This window comes from Acomys minous, assembly GCF_964271855.1.
Source record: "Acomys minous genome assembly, chromosome: 11".
Lineage (NCBI taxonomy): Eukaryota > Metazoa > Chordata > Mammalia > Rodentia > Muridae > Acomys > Acomys minous.
Genome location: NC_140492.1, coordinates 49283360 through 49309755, shown reverse-complemented (window position 1 = coordinate 49309755; position 26396 = coordinate 49283360). Strand labels below are relative to the sequence as shown.

Below are 26396 nucleotides of genomic sequence, written 5' to 3'. Positions count from 1 at the left end.
TGTGCAATAAACCAAATTTGCCTAAATCAAACTGGTCCTAACATTTATTTCACTAGGGGCTAGAAGATGGTTTAGGGGGTAATGTGCTTCCACATAATCCTGAGGGTCAGCATTTAAGAATCAGGGTACGGTGGTGCATGTTGATGCTTGAGAGTCAAAGTCAGGAAGATTGCTGTATCTTAATGACCAGGCCAATCAGCCAATTCAGTTTTGTGGGAAGCCTTCTCTCAAAAATAAAATGGAGAGTTATTGAAGAAGACGCATATATTGACCCCAGGACACATGTGCACACATAAAAAAACATACATACATACAAAAATGTATCTCATAGGAATGGTATCTTTTTAAATTATAGTAGTTGTTATTACTATTGTATAATCAGTTTATTGATGCTTTGTAATTTTCATATATGTTCCTATATTTTCTAACGGTAATTCTTTATATTAATTTTCTATTTTGAATATATACATATGTACGTACACACACACACACACACACACACACACACACACACACATTGCATTCTAGTTACCCTCACCCCATCCTTTTTTTCTTTTTCTCACCACTATAAAACTGTCCCCTTACTAGTCCCTTTCTCACATTCATGAAGTCTTCTGAACCAGTGAGTTTAACGAGGGCCCTTTGTGTAGCTTTGAGGTTTGAACTATCCAGCAGAGCCTTCTGATCTTGGAGTACACAAGTGAAGCCAATGAGTGCCTCTCTCAATCCGTAGTCAATAATTCTCCAGGGTCAGGTGTGGTCCCCTGAATCTCCCAATCTATGGTGGACTGACGATGATCCCAGACAAAGGCAGGCAAGTAAAACTTTGGGATCATAATTGCAGGGACTCTGTCTTGTTCAGAAGAGAGTATTTCCTTTCCTGTCTTTTTTTTTTTTAAATCTTCCTGCTCTTACATTCTTTCTATCCCTAATTTTTTCTCATATTTTTTCCACCTCTCTTCTGCAATGCTGCCTGAGAGGTAGAGCAGACCGATAGACTGTCATGTTTAGGGCTTGGCACTTAGTCATCACTTATTTAGCACAGGAGGCCTCATTCTCCACAGTTCATTGCAAAGAGAAGCCTCTCTAATGAGTCTTGGTGTAGCATTTATCTATGCAAATGACATATAAACATTAAAAATATTAACATTAAGAAAGCATTTGGACACCATGACTCTTTACTAAACAGCTGTAGTAAGTTTCCATGTGGATTTAAATATTTTCTGCTATGGGGCTTTGATTGAATTTACAGTACATAGCATGAATATGTTCCTGTGGATAGACCTCAGATCCAGTCCATATAGTGATTGGATAGCACCATAATAGTCACTGTTGTGCCGGTGGACAGACCTTGCTGGGCAAGTTTGACTTGTGTTATTGTTTGCAGGATTAACAGTTGGCTAGGACCTTAGTGACTTTGCTCCCACAGCCGCCTACATAGTACCTTTTGTCACTATGAAAGCTAGCAGGAAGAGAGGAAGCTTCTAGGTCAGATTCAGCTTGATTTCTCTGTATTTTGTAACAAAGCTGTATCTTCAGCAGAGAGAGGAGTCCATCATGCAGTTCTGTAGGGCAACCAACAAATGGTAAGATCTTGTATTTTTCAGGGAACAAGATAAAAGTTCAGAGAAACTTTTGTCTCAAAAACAAAGAGGTGAAGGTCAAACAGGGCAGACCTTAACTGTAGACCTCTGCCCTTCCACACATGTACATGGGCAATTGCAGCAGGACACACACATTCACCACATATATACAAACAAAAAGACTTGTGTTTATTATATTATATATATTTGGAAGCACTGGACTCTGCCATATGTTTTTTAAAATATGCGCTACAAATACCAAGGGTAGGAAGAGATATATTTATAGGAAGCAATTTAGTATTTTCAATGTTAAGAGATCCATGTCAGACAGATATTCCAATCTGGATTTTAAAAAAGAGTATACAAAGGTACTAAACTCAGCTGGAAGGGCTACAATTATTATTTTGAGGAATTTTTCCATATATTTGGTTTCTTTATTTTTTTTGTTTTGTTTTGTTTTCCAGACAGGGTTTCCTGTGCAGGCTGTCCTGCACTCAATCTGTAGACCTGGTTGGCCTCAAACTCACAGAGATCTGTCATCTTTTGCCTCCCCAAGTGCTGGGATTATAGGCGTGCACTACTGAGCACAGCTGTCCTCTGTTTCTTTAGTTGTGCCTATGGCTGTCATTAGATGACAGTGAATTGTAGAATATATCTCAACTGCAGCCATTCTTTGTTAATATTAAAAACAACTATCACTTTGAGATTCTGTTGAATCCTCCAGTAGAAGTTGCAAAGCCTAACAAAATGCACAGACGAACTATCCACTTTACCTGAGAGACTAAACAAAGAAGTTCCACTTTGGAGTACCAAAAATCCATTTAAATATTTGTCTCTATGGCCTCCCCAGTCTAGAAGTGGGAGGTGGAGGCTCTTAGTTTTCATTATAGTAGTTTGGATATTGACTGAGATAGCCACATCAGGTGAGGTCATAAACTTCCATGATAGTCCGTATTCCAGCTTATTCAGTTTGAGACCTGTATGTGGTGTTCAGGGTCTTATTCTGAATTATGTTTCTTATTTTTCACGTGGAAACTAATCCTTACAGGTGCATGTTCTTAGGAAAAAGTGCATAGCTTATACTTGTGACATCTTCATGAATCAAGGCTGGTGGGTTTTGATTTCTGTGACATTTTAAGTGTGAAACATTAGTTTGGGCCCAGAAAAATCACTTTCAGAGCTAAAATGTTATACATTTTGTGTTTATTTATACAGAGTTTACTGAGTTTTCCTCTCTGTCTTTCACATTCAAGTTTGGAAATTTTCTAGAAACACTATATGTTTATTTCATCTTATGTGATATCAATGATTCTGTAAACCTATTCATAACATAAATGTTCTATGTAAGTCTATTCTCAAGGGAATTTTATTGTGGATCTTCATTTAAAGAACGAGTTGCCTTTATAGTAACTATTATTCTCCCTTTCTATATATGAACTTCATAATTTGTCATTTTTTTAGTTCCTATGGAGTTTATCCCCTTAATATATTCCTGAAAACATATGCCTTGAGTGAGCACATAAGATTGTTAGACATGATAATAACTTTATATAGAAATGTTAAGCATTAGACCTATTTAAAGAGATCCCAAAGCTATGATTTTGTATGATATTAAGTCTAGATTGTATGTTATGGACTCCTAAATTTATTAAATTATTTCATCTCAGTATAGTTCTGAATTCCTCAGCATCCCATGATGAGCCAATATAATTCCAGCCCTTCTCAGTGAATAGATTCTCTCAGCTATACATGTATATGTATGTATGTGTGTGTGTGTATATATATACACACACACACACACACACACACACACACACACACACACACATATACATACAGTGACTTTTGACTTAGGCTATTAATTTGTTTTCCATTTTATTGAAAATAGATTTGTTCACACAATATATCTGGTTACAGTTTCTTCCCCATCCTTCTCCTCTCCCATCTAAACCCTCTCTGTCTCTCATTAGAAAAGAACAGGCTTTGGGGCTCACAGAGACTGAAGTGGCAATCACTAGGCTTAATGCTAGGCCCTCTGAATATATGTTATGGTTGCTTAGCTTGGTCTTCTTATGGGACTCCTAACAATGGGAGTAAGAGGGTATGTGTGTGTGACTCCTTTGCCTGCATTTTGAATGCTTTTTGTCCTACTTGATTGCATTGTCCAGGCTTGATTCTGAGGGTCTGCGCCTAGTCTTATTGAATCTTGTTATACCTTGTTCAGTCGATATCCCTGCTCGTTTTTTTCAAGGGAAACTGAAAAGGAGTGACTCTGGGGGAGATGGGAGGTAGGGGAGGAACTGGGAGGAGTGGCGGGGGGAAAACTGTGACCCTGATGTATTGTATGAGCAAAGAATAAATTAAAAGTTTTAAAATATTTATTTTTAAAAAGAAATTATAAGAGATAACAACAAAACATAAAAAAGTAAAATATAAGGTAAATCAAAGCCTAGCACATTGAAGTTGGGCAAGGTAACTTAACAGAAGGAAAAGAGCCATCCCCTTTCCTTCCTCCTGTTCTGCAAGCTTCCCTTAGCCATGAGAGAGGCATTTTATGGCTACATCCCAATTAGAGTTCTGTGTTCCAAAGTCTCTTTCTGTCTGTGTCTGTGTCTGTGTTGTCTCTCTACCCCTCACCCGACCCCCCATGCATGTCTAGATGTGGGTCTGTAATTATTACGATCTGCTACAGGAGGAAACTTCTCTTATGATGGTTGAATAAGGCACTGATCTATGAGTATAACAGAGTGTCATTAGGAGTAATTTTATCACTACTTTTATTTTGTTATTAACAGTAGTATTTGGTTTTACCCTTGGTCTCTGCGTAATATAGTCTCAGGTTCTTGGTCACCCAATCAGTGTCCTGAATGTGCTCCACCACATGGAATGGGCCATAAGTCAAATCAAATGGAGTAAAGTTACTCCAACAAGCTTTGTGTCACTATTGCTCTAACATATTTTGCATGCAGGACAGGGTTGTAGATCAAAGGGTTTGTGGTTGGTGTGGTGTTCATGTTTCTATTTTGGTAGCCTTGAATTTCTTGGTATAGGAGAATACTTTCTGAACAGAATACCGATAATGTAGGCACTTAGATGAACAATTAATAAATGTGACCTCATGAAACTGAAAAGTTTTTGTAACCCAAAGTACACCACAAATCAGACAAAGCAGCAGACTATAGAATGGGAACAGATTTTTAAACTCCAGGGCTAATGTCTAAAACATATAAAGAAACCAAGAAATTTTATATTAAAAAACAAATAATGCAATTTTAAAGTACAGTAGATATCTAAACTGACAATTCTCAATAGAGGAAACTCAAATGGCTGAAAAACAAAGAAATGTTCAACATCCTTAGCCATCAGGGAAATGCAAATCAAAGTTACTTTGAGATTCCATCTTACACCTGTCAAAATGACTAAGATCAACACAAGTGATGGCTTGTGCTGGTGAGGATGAGGAAAAAGGGGAAAATGCCTCTATTGCTGATGGGAGTGCAAATTGGTCAGCCACTTTGGAAATCAATATGGTAGTTTCTCAGAAAACTGGGAATTGATCTGCCTTAAGATCCAGTTATACCATTCTTGAGCACCCAAAGAACAGTTTATTCTGCCACAAAGACACTTACTCAACCATTTTCATTGCTGTTGTATTCATAATATCTGGAAATTGGTAACAATCTAGATATCCCTTAACAGAAGAATCGGTTTAAAAATGTGATACATTAACACAATGGAGTATTACTCAGCTGCTTAAAAAATGATATCATCTTGTTGACTTTCTCAAAAGCCCGTACCCAGATCTAGCCAATGGACAGAACACTCCCCACAGTAGAGTGGAGAGTGGGATATGACTTTCTCACATACTCTGGTGCCTCACCTTTGACTATGTCCCCTGGACGGGGAGACCTGGTGGCACTCAGAGGAAGGACAGCAGGTTACCAAGAAGAGACTTGATACCCTATGAGCATATACAGGGGGAGGTAATCCCCCTCAGGAACAGTCATAGGGGAGGGGAATAAGGGGAAATTGGGAGGGAGGGAAGAATGGGAGGATACAAGGGATGGGATAACCATTGAGATGTAACAAGAATAAATTAATAAAGGAGGGGAAAAAAAAAGAAATGACATCATGAAATTTATAAACATATAGATGGAACTGGAAAAAAAATCATTCTGAGTGAGGAACCCAGACTTAGAATGGTTAATATAGTATTTATTGACTTACCTATGTAGTTATTAGTCACTGAGCAAATGATAACCAAGCCATAATCTGTAGACCGTGATGACAGGCTAGGTATAGAGGAAGAGACTGGTGTGGGGTGGGCACACGTACCTCCCAGAAAGGAGGAAATAGAACAGATCTTATGTATGGACTGGAGACATGAACGACTGGAATGGGAGAATCATACGGGGAGGCAGAGGAGAAGGAGGGTTGAGGGGGAGACTAAAGGAGAGGCAGCTAGAATGAGCGTCGTTTTGTGGGGTGTTTTGGAAGCCTCGTGCTGTTTAAATCTCCTGAAATATATGAATGCTGTTGTAATGGAGTCAGCAAGTAATGGGGTGAAGTACTTCCAACTCGCCATCTCTCGTCATTGAACGAGTCTTCCAGTACTGGGACTGGGTTACATCCAATTGAGTTGGTGGCCAAAAGGTTCCAATGGAAACTGCCAAACAACCCAGTCTGTTTCCAAGACAATAGGCTGTTCTCCACAAATTGAAAGCAAGGCCCATTTGCTGAAAACTACACCCACAGAGCTCATACTACGATCTGTTGTCTTTGTTATGGGAAGGTATACTCAGCTATCTTTTTAAAAAGCAATGCTTGAACTTTCAAAGGAGGTTTGACAACTTCACCATTACTAGTCTACCCATATTCCATTCTTCAGTCCATCCTAATTTTTTCAGAACTGGAAGGCATTCTGAGAGCATCCCACAAACATCTAAACTTTCTAGAGATGTCCAAGCCATGGATGATTTTCAGGGCCTGTGTTACCATCTTAGTATTTTTAATTTTGCCAGATGTTTTTTGCAGCTGGACCTAGATTACTGAATTTCAAGGAAAAGAATTAGACAATGTCACTATTTAGGTATGCAAAAATTACTTATGTTTACCATAAAATTCATAAAATATATCATCCAAACTGTAGGAAGGAAGGCAAAAAGGAAGTAGAAAAATATGTCCACCAAATCTCCAAAATGTACTGAATTATAATAATTTATGCATTTGGAAAGCTCCTGTACATTCCACATAGAAGAAACACAATAGTTCTGATCAAGTTTGCAGTATTGTTGAAAGTGAAAAGAAAGGAAAAAACAATCTTGCAAACAGAAAATTGAAGAGTTTAAGTATATACAGTGGCAAAGCCAGAAGTCAAAGAAGTTCTAAAGCAAATGAAAGTAATAATCAATTAAGAATTTTATATTAAAAGCTATCTTTAAATATGAAAAATTAACAATTTTCAGATAAAGACAATTTATTGATAATAAACTTATCATATGTGCATACTAAAATGGATTTAAGCTGAAAGGAATTACAAATAAACTGTGACTATATGTACCAAATAAATCAGTCAGTCCCAGTAATTATGCAGTGCCATTGTTTGACTATGAGTCGCTTGTTAAAGATAAGTTCCCTAGGGAGGATCTAGGTTCTTTGACAGAGCCTAGTAGGAAAGCTTTATGTCTATAAAGTTGTTGTCTTATAAAGGCTTGTGGAATATTTCATGTTCTCAGTTTCATCATGTTTTCTGACCTATAAATTGAATGATTTGCTTTAACATCGTCTCTGGCTGTGATGTCCTGCTCATTGTAGGGAATTCTCAAAATGTAGAGAAAATAATACTTATACCTTTATAAGTTAACAGGTACTTCATTATAGTGACAGAAAGATGAATAGCATGTAGAAGTAAATAGACAGTAAACTATATAATTACCCCCAAATCAAAAAAGAAATTAATAATAAGAAGAAACCAATAAATGCAACCTATTCTCCTGTGGCCTGGCAAGGCAGCCCCACTTGGAGGAAGTGATTGGAAAGCAGACAACAGAGTCCACTTTCGAGACAGCCCTTGTTTCCCTTACTAGGAGACCCACATGAAGAATAAGTTGCCCATTGGCAACATCTGTGTAGGGGCCTAGGTCCCTTGGTTGGTGCTTCAGTCTCCACAAGCTTCAGCCCACTCCACCCCCTGCCCTGGTTAGTTGACACTGTTGGACTTCTTTTGAGTTCCTGTCCTCTCCCTTCTATCCCCCCACCCTTTCCCACAGTCTGTTTTAATAGGCTGCTGGGTGGAGCCTGGGGGGTGACTCCCCTTTTCCAAGGAGTACAGGAGGAAGGATAGGGGGAAGAGAAAGGGAGAGTGAAACTGGGAGGAAAGGAGAGAGGGAGGTTAAGATCCAGATGTAAAGTAAACAAACAAACAAATAGCCAGTGTTGACAAAATGTAAAGATAATTTGAAATAGACCATTTCTTTAAAGGTACGTGGTCACACAGTAAAGATTAGCAACTATATTTTAATAAACGTATTGATGTTTTATTTGAAATGAAAAGAAATCAATAAAGTAGAAAATAAAAAGTTTTCTTGACAGTGTCTGCTGGTGTGGTATCTCCTTGGTAGTTTTCTGTTCCCAGGCATTGATCTCTGGGCTTCTTGCCTTAGGAGCACAGTAGTCTTCATGGTGGGAAAGTGAAGAACTTCCCAAAGGATGGCTCTCCCAAGCCTTTACACTCACAACCTTTCTAGTCTACAAGGCTTGCATGACCCATATCATCTGGAAAGTTGACAGGACGGTATTAGAGGTGATCAAAAAGAAGTCACGGAGGCTGTAACCATTGCTGAGACACCACACATGGTGGCTCTGGTCATTGTGGGATATGTGGAAACTTCACAAGGCCTCTGCACTTTCAAGACAGTCTTTGCCTAACACATCAGTGATGAGTGTAAAAGGCATTTCTACGAGAACACACACAAATCTAAGAAGTTGTCACCACATACTGCAAGTAACGGCAAGACAGCATGAGCAAGAGACAGCTGGAGGAGGATTTCAGCAGCACAAAGAAGTACTGCTGCCATCTACAAAGATGCTCACACAGATCCGCATAAGTGCCCTCTCTCAGATGTGTGTGCTTCCTATGTGCTAAAAGAAGGTGGTGATCCAGGTGAATATGGGCACTGAGGCTGAGAAGCTAGACAGGGCCTGGGAGGGACTGGAGTAGCAGCTTCTGTTGAACCAGGTGTTTGAACAGGATGAGATGATTGATGTCATCAGGGTGACTAAAGGCAAAAGCAACAAAAATGTCACCAGTTGCTGGTCTACAAAGAAGCTACCCTGCAATACCTACATAGGGTTGCACAAGGTTACTTGTATTGGAGCCTGGCACTGTGCTTGTGTGACCTTCCTTGTGGCTTGAGCTGGGCGAAAAGGCTGCCATAACAAGAAAAAAATTATAAGTTAAGTCAGGGCTAGCTAATCAAAGATGAAAAACGGATCAAGACCAATGCTTATGCCAAGTATGATCAATCTTACAAGAACAACAACTCACTAGGTGGCTGTGTCAGCAATGTTGAAGTGACCAGTGACTTTTTGTTGCTGAAAGACTGTGTGGTGGGAAGCAAGAAGCAAAGGCTCACCTTCTGCAAGTCTGTGCTGGTGCAGACCAAGAATTGAGCTCTGGAGGTGCTTGACATGAAGCTCGTTGACACTACATCCAAGTTTGGTCATGGTTATATCCAGACTACATAAGTGAAGAAAACATTCATGGGGCCACTCAAAAAATACCATATTGCCAAGGAGGAAGGTACTTAGTGTGCCAAAAGCCCTTGTGCAGTAGGTTGTGTCTCAGTAATATTTTCACAATGGCAAGGAAGAAGGAAGGGGGAGAAGGGAAGGAAAGATGGAAGGAGAAAGAGAAAAAAGAACAAATTTATTAGAACCATAAAAAGTTAACAATATTGGCAGAATTTTAGCTAGACTTGACAAAGAGCTGAAGATAAAACAGTTAATAACATCAAAAATGAAGGAGGGGTAGAAATGGTCACACGTAATCTCATGGAAATCTAAAGGAGTCTAAAACATAACTGTGGACTGAGACATCCCAATTTCAATCAACAATTCAGTTGAAATAAACAACCCTGGAAATGATCAGGTTAACAAGACTAACCTAGGAAGAAATGTAGAGTTTTCATTGGCTGTAACCATTAGATAAATAAAATTGATAAGGCAAGGGGCAAAAGAGAGATAGGGAGAGAAGAACAGAGGGAGGGAAGGGAGACAGTCTCACTCTAAATAAAAACAAATGATCTCCATGATACATTCTACCAACAACCTTTAAAAATCCCAATCTTTCACATAATTTTCTAGAATTTATTGAGGAGAAACACTTTTGAAAAATGAGGATAATACCTTGCAGTCAACATACAAAAATATCACAACAAAAGGAAAAACGAAATCAATAGCTGTACTGGAAATAGACACCAAAAGCTTCAACACACTATTCAAATACAGCAATATAGGAATGCATTTGTGTACCCTAATCACGTAGGATCCTTCCCAGAACTGCAAGATTGAGTTAAAGTCCAATAGTCAGTTCATGTAAAAATATCACATTAATAGAATATAAACTGACCATCTTAATAGATACATAAACACAGTTTAAAAAATACAGTGTCTATTTGTGACAGTAACCTCAACAAACTAGTAACAGAGGAAACTTCTGAACAGAATGAAGGCATCTATGAAAAATCTATAATATAAATGTAGCCATGGAATCTTGCTGCTAAGATTGGAAAGGAGTCAAAGCTGTCAGATCTGACCTCCTGCATGTGACAACAATATAAGAGACTTGAGCTAAGAATGATGAAACAGAGGGAAGCAAAAGAAAAGAAGCCATAATGGACAGAAATCAGTGGAAAAGTGAAACATAAAAATGATTTTTGTTTGTAGATAATATAATCTGGTACATAGAAAATTAAGTAATGCACATAAACACACTTATGAACTAATTATGAGTTTGGCAAATTAACTATATACAAGTTCACTGCAGAATTCAGTTTTCTTTTTGTATGCCAGCAACAATGAAATTACAAAAATTCCATTTGTAATAACATCAAAAAGAATAATTTTTTAGAAACCTACAAGCTAATTTTAACATTGGAAATGATGTAATAGTTAAATTACTTATTAAAAATAAAACAAAATTATCACTATCTTATCTTAAAATGTACTATTCAAATATAGTGAGGAAAAGACTCTGATACTGGCTTGTAGATCAATGGAATGAAATTGAGAGTCCAGAAAAGTAAACTTTACTATTTCAAAGTGGGTTTTTACACAGTGCCAATGTAATTTGTCAATGCTTAGGTAGGATGCAAAGACTATATGACTACTTGTATATTTAAATATTTACCTCATACTGTCCATAAATATTAGCTCATGTACCTAAATTCAAGAGTTAGAATTATAGAACTTGAAGATGTTATGAAGAATACTTTCATGACTGTTTCAGAAAGAATTCTTAGTTATGACACCAAAACCTTGATTTTAAAATGAGTAAACCCCAGTAATGATTGGGATGGCAAAATATGCCCACTGATGCTATAGTGACATAAATGGTATGGATGTAGTAAATTAGTAAACAACTTTATCATGGAATTTAATATTCACTCTGCATGATGGAATCCATTGTTATCTAAGCTCAAAACTCATGACTTGTTAGGTCATAGATATAGGGAAGACCTAACACTATTATTGAACGTAGTATTACGAACATATTTCTAAACTGTCCCCTAAGATCCTATCTTTGTACCCATAGCTTAGTGCATCTCTCGAGTCCCCATTAAGAAATTTCTTTTCATAGTAGTTGGTGATTAATCCAAAGAACAGTGGGTGGTCAGTGTATCATAATCAGCATCTCACCTTTTCCTCCTACAGATGCTGGGATTATTGAGGAATAGAGGGCCGAAAGTGTTAAGAGCCAGAAGCAGTGAACATGTGCAATGAAGCATTATTTGGCGAACATGTTAGGACCATTGTACATGTGATCTCACAGAGGCTATAACTGCATGCACAACACCTGTATAAAATGAAACCAGCCAAAATACGAGTTTAGAATTCCCAGCCATGTGTGAGAATCTATTGGCAGCTAATAGCTACTGAACAAGACTAAGTTTCCTTCAAATACGCTGCCCATGAATGGCTGCCCATGCTCCAGTAGATGGTCCTATACCCTTGCATATACAAGCAGCACTAACTAGACTTAGTGAATTAGAGAGAGAGAGAGAGAGAGAGAGAGAGAGAGAGAGAGAGAGAGAGAGCATAAAGCTGGAAGAAATAAGGGAGAAATTGAAAAGGAGAGAATAGAGTGAATTTCATAAAATTACATTATATGCATGTATAAAATTTTCAATAAAAATATGCTTACAAAGGAATGAATTGGAAACTTGAACTTCAACAAAATTAAGAACTTAATCATAGAAGTGAAATGATAAGAAAACAGCTATAAGTTTTGAATAGATTTATAAGTCATAAATTTATCATAAGTGTTAATGTTACTTATAAATCATAAATTATCTCCTAATATATTAAGAAATATTACCTAGTATGATAAATAATCCATTTTAAAGTGAATATTTTGAATAAATATTTCACTGAAGAAAGAGGAATTGCAATAAACACTGGAAAAGATGCTCAACATGAATAACCCTGGGGAAAAGTAAACTTAAACCAGAAGATACCTTCATATATCTATAGTAGTTATAATTCTTCTTTTTTAAAAGGCAGTAAAAAGTATTCATAAGGATGTGGAGAATTAGAACCATTCCACATAGCTGATGTGAATGAAAATTTAATAGTTCATTTAAATTTGTTAAGAATTTCTTAAAAATTAAAATCAACCAAATCTGAGTACTCAACAATTCAACTTCTCAGTGTGTCACAAAGAGAAATGAAAACATATCCACACAGAGCCTTGCACACCATGACTGTCCATGGCACTCCTATTCATAACAGCCAAAAGATGGACACTACCTTAATGTGCATCAGCTGACAAATGAACTTTAAAAACTGTGATGGCATGCATGCATGTAGTGATTCAGTGTTTGTGTCTGTGGATGTGCTACAGCTAGCTATTTCACCTTCCTCCTCCGACTTCCCTGTGAAAACGGACTGTTACCTGGAATTGTAGGCTAAATAAACCCTTTCTCTCTTAAGTTGATTTTGTGAGCGTTTTCTATTATAACAATAGGACACAGGACTCAGACATATGTCCTATAAGTTATGCTTTTATATAATGCTAAAATAAAAATTTTCATTAGAACTAAATTATTGCTGATAATCATTCTTAATCATTATTCAAATTTAATATCTTCAATGACATGTCAGGTTGACCGAATGTCCTGGCCAGTATTATAATAAATCTTTTTTATGCATCTCTGAAGGTCATAATTCTAGTCTATTTATAAGAAAGTATTAGTATTAGTTCTGTAACAGAACATGAAGTATTTGATCTTGTTTAAAACTGCAAAAATAATGGAAAACAAAAATTGACACAGACAAAAAAAACTAAGTGCACATGGCACAGCCATGCAGTGTGACATTTTAAATTGAATTCTGGGAAAAGGCAAAAGATGCTAATGGAAGATTTGGTAACATCTAATATTTGACATTAACAGACCATTTACTAACATTAAAAAGTCATTTTATTCTGGGTTTGAAAAAATGTCAGTTGTGTTTATAAAAAGTTATCTTTTAGTAATGCATACTAAAGTCTTTATGGGTAAGTGATACATTATCTGGCATTGTCTCTTGATTTGGTGGAAGAAAAACTGGTAAAGAGAATAGGTAGACAATGGCTGTGTTGGCAATGCATGGAACTAACTCACTGTGCATTTTACTCTTCCATATATTTGAAATTTTCCATAATTTTTTTCAGAAGGGAAATTCAACTGAAAATTCACAATTAGCATTCTATGCTGATCACAGTCATATAAGAGTCAAATAATTGCAGTGTCAAAATTAATAAGCCAAAAAAGATTTACTGAACATGCAAAAATAACCTGAGCAAGATAAAATCAGGGCAGAACATTTGGAGCAGTGCTTGACCTCCTAAACTGTAGTGCTTCTTGTTCTTTCCTTAGAGCTCTGGCCCAGTCAGAAGCTGATATCTCAGTTTCTATCTATGTGAGGATGTCTGAGTGAGCTAGAATGGCCAGAGGCCACCTTTCATCTACTCAATGCTAGGATCTGTGGCGTTTCACTGCTCTCTGGTTTTTGTTGTTTAACTAAGGCTTTATTTGTGGCCTTTTGACTTGTAGAATGGGTCACTGTAAAATACCTCATTTGCTGTTTCTGAGAATACATAAAGCATCTAGTGCAAAGGACAGAGCTGTTCTGCTGAATGATGTGCGCACGGAGAATCCTTCTCCAGCTTCATAATTCACACTGACCTCACTGTGTCATTGGATATTGAATATAATCTGTAAATCCTCATAGTTTCATTCCTACTAGAATATCTACCACTGATGTTAATTTTACTACTGCCTAATATGATTTTTTAAAAGATTGTAAAAACTTTTACGTCAGAAGAAATTTATTCTTATTGAGGACACATGCTTTGTAGATCTGTTTTAAAGGTGGATTCCTGTACAGTTGTGATCCCGAAAGATGGAACTTAAAAAGCAAAGAGTAGGGCTGTAATAAGGCCCTGCCCTATTTTCTGCACCTCAGTCTCAGTATGCCCTCAGAGTTTTTCACTCCTTAATGACCTGCCTTCGAGCAATTTCTACCTAATATTGCACCCTACTGCTCAGTGACAGAGTTAATGGTTTGTTCATGTGGCAATGAAGAGGAGCAGTATTCATATCAAAGACAACTGGTCCCTCTTCCAGGTCCATCTTTGGGCCAAGATACGTAGTCGCCAACAGTGAGTTGGCGACTGTATTTTTTGAGTCCTGGCGCAAAGCAAGATCCATCTGTTTTGCCCAGCCGTTTGCCTGAGTGCCACAGAGCGGTCCTGTTATTAGGCTTATTTGTGGTCCTATTTGAGGTTAGGCATAATGTAAATAAACCTCAGTCCTCCTTTTGATGAATGCAGCACAGGAATTAAAAGTGGTGGTGTTGGGAGTGTAAGTAAGGCCGAGTCTATTTTCTCAATTCCTCTGTTTTCTTTGGGTGGAGAAACAGACATTTAAGAATGAGTTTGTCATCTGGAAGGATAGTTGTGACCAAGTTTCCCTCAACAGGATACAAGATGTTATTTTTGAGCTTCATTACCCTCAGCAGAGAGAGGGAGAGAGAGGGAGACAGACAGAGGGAGAAGCAGGCAAAAATGGAGAAGAAAGCTAGGCAAAGGGAACAGCGAGGGACGGCGTGCATGACTTAATGCTGACTATTCACAAGGAACTGTATGAGTTTGAATAGTTTCCTGTACTCCACATCTGCTGGTTTGAGGAACTGCTAGTTGTCAGCTAAATAGTTTTTATGTGTGTGCTCAATCTCATTTCTCTCACCTTTTCCCTGTTGAAGCCAGACAGGGAGTCGGTTTCACTGACCGCATTTTGTTGATGAGAACAATGCCAGTTGTGATTCCGATTCATCTAGAAAGGGATACTTTTTATGTTTCTGAATCATTTATCAGGGGTTATTGTTATTCCATATAATTTTTGAGCACAGTTATTTTTGTCAGTGTCTTTCATGACTGTTTGGTTGCCTTATAAGGATATATGTGCTCTCCCCTCCTCTCATTCAGTTGTCCCTGGTGACGCCTCCATAATTTCTGTCTTTACACTGGTGCATTTTTAGTCTAATTCAGGCATTTGAGAAGCAGAGGGAAAGTTTAGTAAGTCAGTAATTTTTTTATAAAATCTAATCTCATTCATGGGTGGATTTAGTATGAATTATGAGCAAGTTTGCATTTAAAATGTATGTACATCAAATAGACACATTGCTCAAATTATTCTTCCATATATTTCAAAGGAAAACAGGGTTTGCAAGTGAGAACCAGATGCATTTTCTAATAATAGGTGCAATTTCAGAGGTGATTTATGATTATGATCTCATATGTGGAAATATTAAATATTACATTGCATTATGTGAGGGTCAGACATAAACCTACCACAATCAGGGCAACAAATATATAATAAAAATACTGTTGTAAAGTAAAATAAGGGAGATAATTACAATAGCTCCATTTTAGAATTAAAAATATCATTTTCTAAACACTAATGTGCTAGTTATTTGAGCCTAAAAATAGGAATGCCTTAATGTAGTGTGTGTGTGACTCTCTTATTACTAGAATCTGTAGAGGATGGTCTTTGAAGAAAAGATTGAAAAAGAAACAGTAGGCTGTTTAAATCTCAAAGTTGTGGGGTACAATTGGAGAGCTGAATGCCTGGGCTCTTAATTTGAATATTAAAGAATTGTTTCTGTTTTATTTTTAACCATACAGTTAGACCAAGATGTCTCAATCAAATCCTTATGATCTTCTTGTGTTGCACTAGTGATACTATGTTACAGGAAGTATAATTTGATGTGAAGTGGGGCACAGGCAGCCCATAATATAATGCAGTAGCCAGTTTGCGTTTTGAATTACTGTTTGTTTACCTCTCATTTCCAGTCTGGCCTCCACAGGCCAATCGTTTGAAACCACAGATTAGGATTTTCCCAGTTTCTTGAGTCATGATTTTCCTTCAACATGTATGTGCAGATGCATGGAATTTTCTATGTTGTCTTATGATCTTAATATTTTCCATACTTTTTGGTTAGTGAAATTTTTCTTTAGGGTTTTTTCTTTATATTACTTAAATATAACTAAATTCACTATAGGAAGTCGCTAGCCAAAGCACTATGAAGCCCTTAACATGGAGGGAGACTTTGTTCTTTCAGAATTACCTGTGTTTCATCTTTAGATTCTTTTATTTTCATTAAGAAATTACTCTGGGAAAGGGTTTTTTTTCCCTTTCTTTCTTTCTTTCTTTTTCCCCCTTAACAGGGATAAAAGAGCTCCGCTTGACTGGGAATGCATTGCTTTGGATGGGGAAACATTATGAAAGTTTAATTTTTAATTAAATCTGAAATACCAATTATAACTGAAAGAGATTTTAACCTGTTTCTTTTCAGACTGCCCGAAGTTACATTTTGAGACTGAAATCACTGCACCTTAAAAACAAAAGATTGAGCTGCACTGTTCCTGTAAGTGGAAGCTTCCTGTGCCTTCTTCTATGTTTCTGTGACCAACCCACAAAGGGAAAAAAACCACTGCTATCATAGTAACGAGACAGGAGGGGAAATCTGAATGTCCCTGAAGAAATATATCCTTAAATGATTTCCTTTAAGAAACTTATTGAGCTCAGTATTTCAGGGTGTCTTTTATTCCCTTGAAATTATGAAACCTTTCTTTTGGCAGGTTTGAGTTTCATTAGGGAGGGTGTCACCCACTGTGCATCAGCGCAGTGACATACACCCGGTGTGGAAAGATTTGTGCATTTTTATACCAGAATCTTACGAGGTAAAAGAATTCTTTTGAATCGAAGTAGATTTCATTTTCTTTGGTGATGTCACTAGAAATTTTTAGCCTTTGTGTCAATGGAAATGGAAAGTTCATAATGACGTCACAAGATTCTATAGCCTTGAAGATTTTGGGCAAACCTAAGTAAAAATGCATAAATCCCTTGTGTGCGTGTGTTCCTCATTCTGCTATGAAGCAGTCAAAATAGCACATCTTATGTCTTCCCGTGAGCTACACGGCTGTCTCTCAGAGCCCCATTGTTCCATAAATGCATGTCAGAGTCTACCACAGTCTGCTCTACCCTTATTTAGCTGCTGTTTTGTCAATGTACTTGGAAGAACAATTAACATTTGGAATTTCAATGTCTGAATAACAGGCAGTGAATAGAACTGGAGCAAATAAAAGATTCAGATGCCCAGGGTAAGAAACAGAAGCTTATAGGCAGTGGAGGAGAGAAAGAAAATCATTTTAATGCTGCACTCAGAGTTGGGAAATGTTATAAGGAAAGATCCTTTTCATATTTTAGATCAAAATGCACATTTTAGTAATAAAATCCAGGTTTCCGATGCCTCACAAATTTGACAGTATGATGTTTTCTGTCAGTCATAAACCACCAAGTCCTCTGTTGCAGTGCTGAATGTGGGGTGTCTGTACTGCACCCTGATTTCTATAGTGCAGGTGGCCACACAGGCTCACAACGTTTCTTCCGTTTTCACTTTGCTTCTGTCCAATCTCTCAGTAGTGACTCTAGACAGGCCTAGAGGTTTACATGTCTGTGTCTTTTGTCTGAGTTATGTTAAGTCCTTTTTTGTTTGTTTTGATTTATTTTTTATCAAAATGAAGCTGGGGGAACTTTGGCAACTTGGGTTTGTTGAAAACACAGCCCCAATAAATAAGTTACGGTTGCTAATTTTGCCATAATTACAACAGCATAAGCCTACAGACAGTAAGGTTTCTAAAAGTAAGTAATAAAAATAGAGACTCGTTCAATTTTTAATCCCTAATACTTACCACTGTAATGGTGTACACACACACACACACACACACACACACACACACACACGTACAGGCACACAAGCTATTGTTTGCAGTACAATTACAAAAGCTTCAATAACTTGGAAATATGAGATTACATAAACAAGCATTGAGTAGAGGTTTTGGCACTTAGGAAAGTGCTATTGTCCTGTCTGCAGTCACCAATGAAAGAAAATAATTTACCATAGGCTATGCTTCTCTTCATATCAGGCAGGGAATGAGCCTCTTTTTTAAAAAATATTTTTTATTCAATTTTAATTTATGTGCATTGGTGTGAGGGTGTCAGATCTTGGAGTTATAGACAGTTGTGAGTCGCCATGTGGGTGCTGGGAGTTGAACCCGGGTCCTTTTGAAGAGCAGGCAGTGCTCTTAACCACTGAGCCATCTTTCCAGCCCTGGGAATCAGCCTCTTGTTCTTTCATTAGCTTGCTAACTTACACTTCTTTTCCTGACTCAATAGAAGGGTATCCATTCATAAATATCCATTCTGTGTGTGCCATAGCCTTCAGGAGTTTTCTATTTAAGTTCTGCACTGCTTCTCAATCTCTAGAATTGACTCCAAAGGAAAGTCTAACTGCATGGGTGGTAGCTACCATGGCCGTCTCACCCATTGAGTATAAGTAGACTATGTTGGAAGGAAGGGAAGCAAGTGGTTCCATGAATGCTGGCTTAGGAGGACAGGTTTTGTGAAGTTGCTATATGCAGATACTCTTTTCATTGAGTCTGGCATCAACACTATAACACTATAATTTTCTTTAGAACTCAGTTAACTTGACCTAATGTTTTTCCATCTCTCTGCACTCTTTAAAAATCTTTCTGAAAAATTTTTAATATTTTTTTAATATCAACTTCCAGTGATGTATATTAAGATTCTCATAAAATTTCAACTCTGGGACAAAACTGAAATGATAAAATTTACTCAGTTCTGCTATCCACACTGAATAACATTTAAGACCATTAAAGAGTCCTATAAAATTACTAAAGAATTTTAGATTGAAAAACTGAAATATAATTTATGTATGTGCAAAAGACTATCATAAAAGTAACAGCAGCAAAGAATGTATAAAAAATTGAAGCCAAATCACCTCATTTTGAAATCAGTAAGTTGAGGCACAGGTAGTCCATTCAGGCTGTGAAAACCACATTGACTCCTAAGGCAGATCATCCTTAAACATGTCAGCCTGACAGAAGATCACCACCTGGATGTTGAGACTTCCAGCTTCCCTCTAGCAGCAGTGCGAGCAGTACTTTCTAAGGGACAGATCTCATTTTCATAAGATTTGAGCCTATTTACCACATAGTGCAATATTAGTGAGTAAAGCAGTAATCTGAAAATATTATCAGAACTTTTTCATTATCCCTACACATTTTGATACTGTACCCTTGGCTGTTCCCTGTGGCCTTCATAGACACACTTATTCACTCACTTAACAGTCATCATGGTTATTGACTAAGGTTGTCCACCAGAAATTTTCATAGCTATTCATCTTATAGTTTTGAGTATGATGCCAGGAGTTTGAACATCAAATTTAGACTTGCCAGCAGTATGCATGGTATTAGAATATCACTCTTGTCAGGGGTCTTTTCTATAAAGAACAGTTTCAAAAGACTGAAGTAAATTCAACTTAAAATGAATTAGTAACCATAGTCATTTATTTCCCATTTAATCCTGGAATTTCACAATCCAAAGAGGGAAGTGTCAGAACTTTCTGTTATTTTGCCCAGAGTCAGATCCTAGACCTAGACTAGTTTGTCAGTTCTGTGTATCACACACGTACACCTTCTCCTTCTGACCTTGAAGAAGTTCAAATCACTGTGTTTGAAAGTTAATGACCTAAGTCTTTGTGTCCCAACAAGATGAAACAGTTCCACTTTCACAAATATCCAAGGAAGCTTTAGCATACAGAGAAGGAGAGACCATGGCATGAGGATGTCAGAGTAGAACTCCAGATACAGTCCTCAAAAAGTGCTCTTCAAAAACTTCTTTCTCTTCTTCATACTGAATACCATTTACAAAACATGTCCATTAGTACCTTTACCACAAAACTATGGGGTTATAAATCTGTTTGGTAAATCTCCTAAACATGGAATCATTAATTCATTCTTCAACTATGTTAGATGTTAAGAATGTAGAAATGAACTCTGAAGTCTCAGCTGAATTTATAAACTCTTAAGGACTCAGATATTAATTCAGTACACAGATAATTACAAAATTACAAATTGTCTCCATGAAAAGAACTGTGTATACAAGAGGATAGTGGGTGAGGTAAATCTAATTGTAATTCTCACTAAAGCATTTTTTTTCTGAGTTTGAGGAGAGCTTAGACCTCTAAAATGTAGGCCTAATTTAGGATATGTTTCCCATATGTGTAAGCACAGAGAATGCTGACAAACTTCTGAGATAAGGTCAAGCCCATTTCCTTTGTAGTTAATAATTATTAAAGCCCTGTTCTGTTTAATCCATTTATAAACTATGTTAAGGGTTCTTTGTATAAGTAAAGAATATATACCAACAATATGTTTTACTCCTAGACTATAATTTTTCACTGTTAAATCTTAACCTTATCTTTAATTGTGGTATATTTTATTTTATACAACTACCAGAGGTCTAGAAGCAATAAAAATTTGAAAATTGTTAGTTTCTACAAAAAAATTCTAAATTTCTACATTGAAGAACAAATCAAACAGTCATAAAACATGTTGCATTAGTATCCTATAAAGTCACTAAACCATAATAGAGATAGTAGTTTGTTTTCAAAATGTAAATTAGCCTTTTCACTTAAAAATAGAGGGGACATTAATATTAAACTGTAGAAAAGTAGGTTGTAAAGAAATCAAAATTATCTGCTGTTACTCAGTCATGAGACATTACCATTGGAAAATACAATAGCAACAAAGAAACTTAGGGGTTTTTTTCCTAGTCTTATTTTGGAGATGAGCAAAATCCAAATCAAGGATTCATATCCAAGATACACAGTTAAATAATTGGATATACAGCCATCTAAATAAATACTTAATAGCCCAAGTGGGAAAGCTGGACCTGTGACCCCTAGCTCTCAGCCACATTACATATACAACCAACCTAATAGATGATCAAAGTACCCACCATAACACTTTCACAGTCTTAGGTAAAATGGACTGTTTGTACAGGAGACATGTTTATGCAAGAGCCTCAGTTAATACAAATAAGAACAATATCGATGACTGTCAATCTGTTTATTTAATGTACCAGATGCCTTTAAGAGTTGTCTGTCATTGCTGCTACCCATATTCTGCAGCTACTCAGCAAAGAGGAAACCATTTTCATGTTCTAATGAATAAACTGAGCCCCAGAAAATAAAGTACAAGAACACAAAGCCAGTGCATGAGTTTGTATCACACCCAGGCCTAACAAATCCAAACACTATGGGCCTCTCTTACTTAATGTTTTTGTCTTACAACTTGGTATCCCCTCTGCTCATGTGGTCACACAACTCAGTATTTTTTAAATGGTCTAAATGTCTTTAAAAACTGAAAAATATTAAGAAGGTAAAAAATTGCTTTTACAAAGTATGTTCTTTATACATAAAACTGTCATGTTGGATTCTGTCACATCACAGTATCATGTTGAGATAAATACGCTTCTGAAACCCATGTATTATAGTAAGAGTTTGAGCAATCATTCACACACAGACCCACTTATTTGTTTGTTTGTCTGTCTGTCTGCTTGTGAGATAGGATCTCATGTAGTCACAGGATGTCCTCCAACTCACTGTGTAGAAAAGACTGGCCTTGACCTCCCGAATCTCCTATCTCTGTGTTCCAAATGCTAGGACTACTAGAAGGTACCACCCTGCCTGACTTACGCATTATCCCATCCACCTCCACGACTATTCTTCTGAATGCAATTTAATTTCCTATGGCCTACATACTAGTATGACAACATACCTTAAAAAGAAAAGTTGTAATACATTCTTTCTTATTCTTCCCAAGTAGAAGTGTTGAGAGATTACCTTTAAAGCTAGATTATGTTATTTTTAAACAATTTATTTATTTGTATTTTATGTACTTTGGTGTTTTAACTGCATGTATTTCTGTGTAAGGGTGTCAGATCTCCTGGAAGTAGAATTAGAGACAGTTGTGAGCTGCCATGTGGGTGCTGGGAATTGAACCCGGGTCCTCTGGAAGAGCAGCCAATGCTCTTAACCACTGAGCTATCTTTCCAGCCAATAAACATAATGGTTTTATGCTTCTATCATATGAGAAATGGGGAGCTGGGAAGACTGGCTGATACATCCCTGCATTTTCTTAACTGATTATGTGTATGTGATCATCACCCTAATCATATCACAAAAGATGGTACCACTAACCTGGATCCCATGTAAACATAATTTTGAAAAATTAATGAAAAGTGAAATTAATGTGGTAATTAAACCAATAAAAGGGATAATTCAAATGCTCTAAAATTAAATTTTGGCTTATTAGGTTTTCTTTCTCAAAATGAGCTTCATAACATGATCAGAGATTTCATACATATAAGTATACATTTTATAGTAGACGTAAGGTTAGACATTATAAAAATGTAAAACAATAAACACTGAAACATAATCTTTGTTTTATAATGACTGCTGAGGATTTCATGAGAAGTGAATCTCAGCATTCTGGAATTAGAGGCAATATGTCAGCAAATTTGACACCAGGCTGGGATACAAAGTGAGGCCCTACCAGAAAAAAAGAGAAAGTGAGAAGGTAGAGGGAGGAGGGAAGGAGGTATAAACACTTTTGAAAGTAGGACTTTTGGAGGGACATGTACATGTGCACATGCCTCCCCTGCCCCAATACACACACGACACCATGTCTGACTGCAGCCATGATCCAGCATTTCCTTCCATGAATCACCTCCCAGCAGTGTTTGTAAACACTCTTGTTTCTGAGGATCCCATTTTCATTTCTTGGTTTGAGCAACTATCCTAAAACCATTGTCACTGGGCTGTAATACCTGAGCAGAAATGGGTGTGGAGATCAGATATGGTGCCCAGTGTTCGAGAGCTGCTTGTCTCTGTGTTTCTTGAGTTTGACCTCTCTTTCTGGTCCCATGAAAGTCCCTACAGATTCTTTCTGTCCTCCCTTGGTGCCTTGGTTGAAAATCACCATCCTGCTTTGAGGAAGGAATCTTTGTTATTGGTCTCAGCCTCTCTTTCATGATGTTACCAGTATCCCTACATCAGAGAGTGTATCGATTTCAAGAAAAACAGCAGCAACAAGAACACCTTATATCCTGGATTTCCTCTGGAGGCAATAGAATATTTACTGAACTTTATAATTCAGTAAATACTTAATTCTGGTTCAGTTTTGTTCTCCAAGGAAATTAAAATGGAAAAATAAAGCTTTGGTGAAATGAAGGCAGGTTATCTCTCCTGTTTAAGACTGAAGAGAAGCAATTAGGAAGGAACCTTCTAACCCTTTGAAACTGCAATTTTCCAAGAAATTTGGCACATGTATTGTCATAAGAAGTAGAGCTCTACGTTTCAGTTCATGTTGTCCCACACTGATCTTAGTTGTGCCCCCAGTGTCCCACAAGGCAATCTGAATGCACCACTCTGAGTCAGCCGGGAGAGACTAAGGAGGCCATGCCGGATCTTGGTTCTCCTGGGGACAATGAGACCAGAAGGCCCAATGAAGCTGGCCTTTTGCTCATAAGGAATCGTAGAGCTATAAACTCGATCTCACAGTTTCTCCAAGGGCATTCAAGGAAATAAATTGGCTGCTATCTGTTACCTAGTATTACAACATCTAGGTTTTTAACAAGGTCTTTTACTTTGTGGCAAATGTACTAATTTACCAATATAAACTTCTGCTTAATTGTGTCTATGCTTTTTATAAACTGTTCTTTCCCTAAATAATTTAAATATGGTAGGATTTAATTATTTGTTCAGTAATCAATACTTGTATACATGCTTGTTGCTATCAGAATTGTGGATTTCTGTTTGTCTTAATTCTTATAAATCAGGGCTGCTAAGAATGGCCTTTAGAAAGTCCAGGGGCCAAAACAAAAACAAAAACAAAAAAACATAAACGGAAAAAAAACCCCTGGATGGTGGCTTAGTAAGTTAAAATAGACTCCACTAACCTAGAAAGATGTGTCAATGAAGTCTTATACACAACCTTAGAGGAACTGGGTAAATATTTGTCATAACATGAAAGTTCTTGTGTTGAGTAACAACTGATACTGGAGGACTATTTGGAGCAATGACAGTGTGATCCTGTGTGCATCATCATTACACAGTTACCGCTTGGAAGGGAGCCATTGTGATCGAAGCAGCGTGGGAGCAGACTATCTGGTGACTTGACTCAGTCTTGCCCAACAGTGTTGTCTTAAGAGTGTTTTTCTTGTCTAGAGAGGGCACTTTCCATTATCTTACACACCATGTGATTGGAAGAAGTCAAATGACACGTGTGAACTGTTCAGGGACCTGTAGAATGCAGATGGTCCCTAAAAGTCACAGGTACAAGTAGAAATAGATCATGTAGATGCCTCAGGAGTAAGTGCTCTGTTCCACACTTAGTCGTTTGACATCCCTTCGATTTTTAGGCTGCCATATAAGGAAACACTGGTCAGATATTCGGTCTGACTTGGTCAAGTGTGGTAGCGTTTAGCTGAGATAGACCTTTGTGGGAAACAAACTCTTTATAAAAATAGTTAATTCAAATTTAGTATGCATCTGCATATAAGAAAATGATCTCTCAGTGCGCTGACTAATATGGTTTTATCGCTGAAAACAGTACATTTCTATGTATCATTACATACATATTCATGTGACATATACACCAACACACTTAGCTAATGACCAGCTAGAATATGTAATTTAATAAATATAGAAGTAACTCATTAGATCCAAAACGGGACTGACCAAACATAGGAAGTCATCTTTAAGCCATTATAAAAGAAAAGTCTTTCTAAAATGTGCCTTAAGTTTGGCTAATACAGTTGATAACCAAGCAATGCAACGGCCTACCTGTGGCCAAACAGATAAGCAGGCAGAGAGTCGTACATACTAACTATGGCATCATGTATTCTTAAACATAAATGAAAGTCTCCCACATGTTATATAACATGAGTGAAACACAACAGCAGCATGCTAAGTCAGTGCACAGCATGTGAGACAGCCAGGCAAGGGCAAATCCTGGGTGATTGCATCTACATCACAAACAACATGCTCACATTTACTAGAAAGGAGACAGAGTAGAGATTCCTGAGAACTGGTGTGGGAAAGGGATGTTTTCATGTGTGGTTACAGAGATTCAGTTCAGGACAGTTAAAAAAATTGAAATGGATGTTTGTGATGGTTGCATGACAGTATGAATATACTTAATGACACTGTACCATACAACTAAAAACAGTTAAGGTATTAAGTTTTATGTAACCTTACTTTTTTTGTTTTTAGTTTAGTTTTTTTTTTTACCCTGTGGGGAATGAATTTGAAATGTCCGAGGCATTGCAGTGAAAGTGGAGTGTGATTCCATAGTTCAGAAGCACCACTGAGCTGCTTACTCTGGACAAACATCAGGAGAGTTGTGGGATATAATAATTTGTTAGTTTGAAAAAGTCTTTACTTCACTGTTGAGATCTGATGTATTTAGAAAATACAAACCCTGGTATTACCCTTGAGTCACAAGCAGTAATGACCGTAATAAACTTCAAGAGACTACAGTTTAAAGAAGCAAAGACTTCTTTTCACAATATTCACTTTGGTCAACTGATGATAAATTAATGGAGGTTTCCTCTCCAGCTGTTTCACATCATCCCAGTTTATCTTGTTGCTGGAGAAAGCCATGATCTTGTTGCAGCTTGTATTTCTTCAGAAATTCAATACACTATCAGTTGATCCTTTTGTTTAAAGAAGATGTTTAGTATTTTTATTCACGTCAGCAATCATTTAGTAATTATTTAATATAATGCTCTCTGAAATTCAGCACGTGTATATTTGCACAATAACCACGACGACTATCAGGGTACAAAACAGTTCTTTTACCCCAAAGAACTCCCAACTCATTGCCATTCTTGCTCCCACCACTGACCCCAGATAGCTACAGGTCTCTTCTTACCACTGTAGACTTGTCATTATGAAAATTGATATGTAAGTGAATCTAGCATGGAGCCTCTTAAGAAAGGGGTGCTTACTCAGCATGTTGACAGTGCGTCAGCAGTGCCTGTCCTTTTGGTTGCTGAGTAGCATTTCACTGTTAGGGAAGACCTTGGAATATTTAGCCAAGCATTCAAGAAAGTCAGTTGC

The 26396-nt window shown here is 37.2% G+C and overlaps 1 protein-coding gene across 3 annotated transcripts in view; it reads left to right on the top strand.

Annotated features, from left to right (window-relative positions):
- LOC311609169 (uncharacterized protein) overlaps positions 1–26396 on the top strand; it is a 627587-nt gene that overhangs the window by 229677 nt on the left and 371514 nt on the right. For all 3 annotated transcript variants that reach the window (XR_014783299.1, XR_014783303.1, XM_084802004.1), the window contains exon 4: positions 16701–16772. Coding sequence is in view for 1 of the 3 variants with exons in the window: in XM_084802004.1 (XP_084658130.1) it covers positions 16701–16772 (72 nt within the window). In the remaining 2 variants the exon portion in view is untranslated. The remainder of the gene's footprint in view (positions 1–16700; positions 16773–26396) is intronic.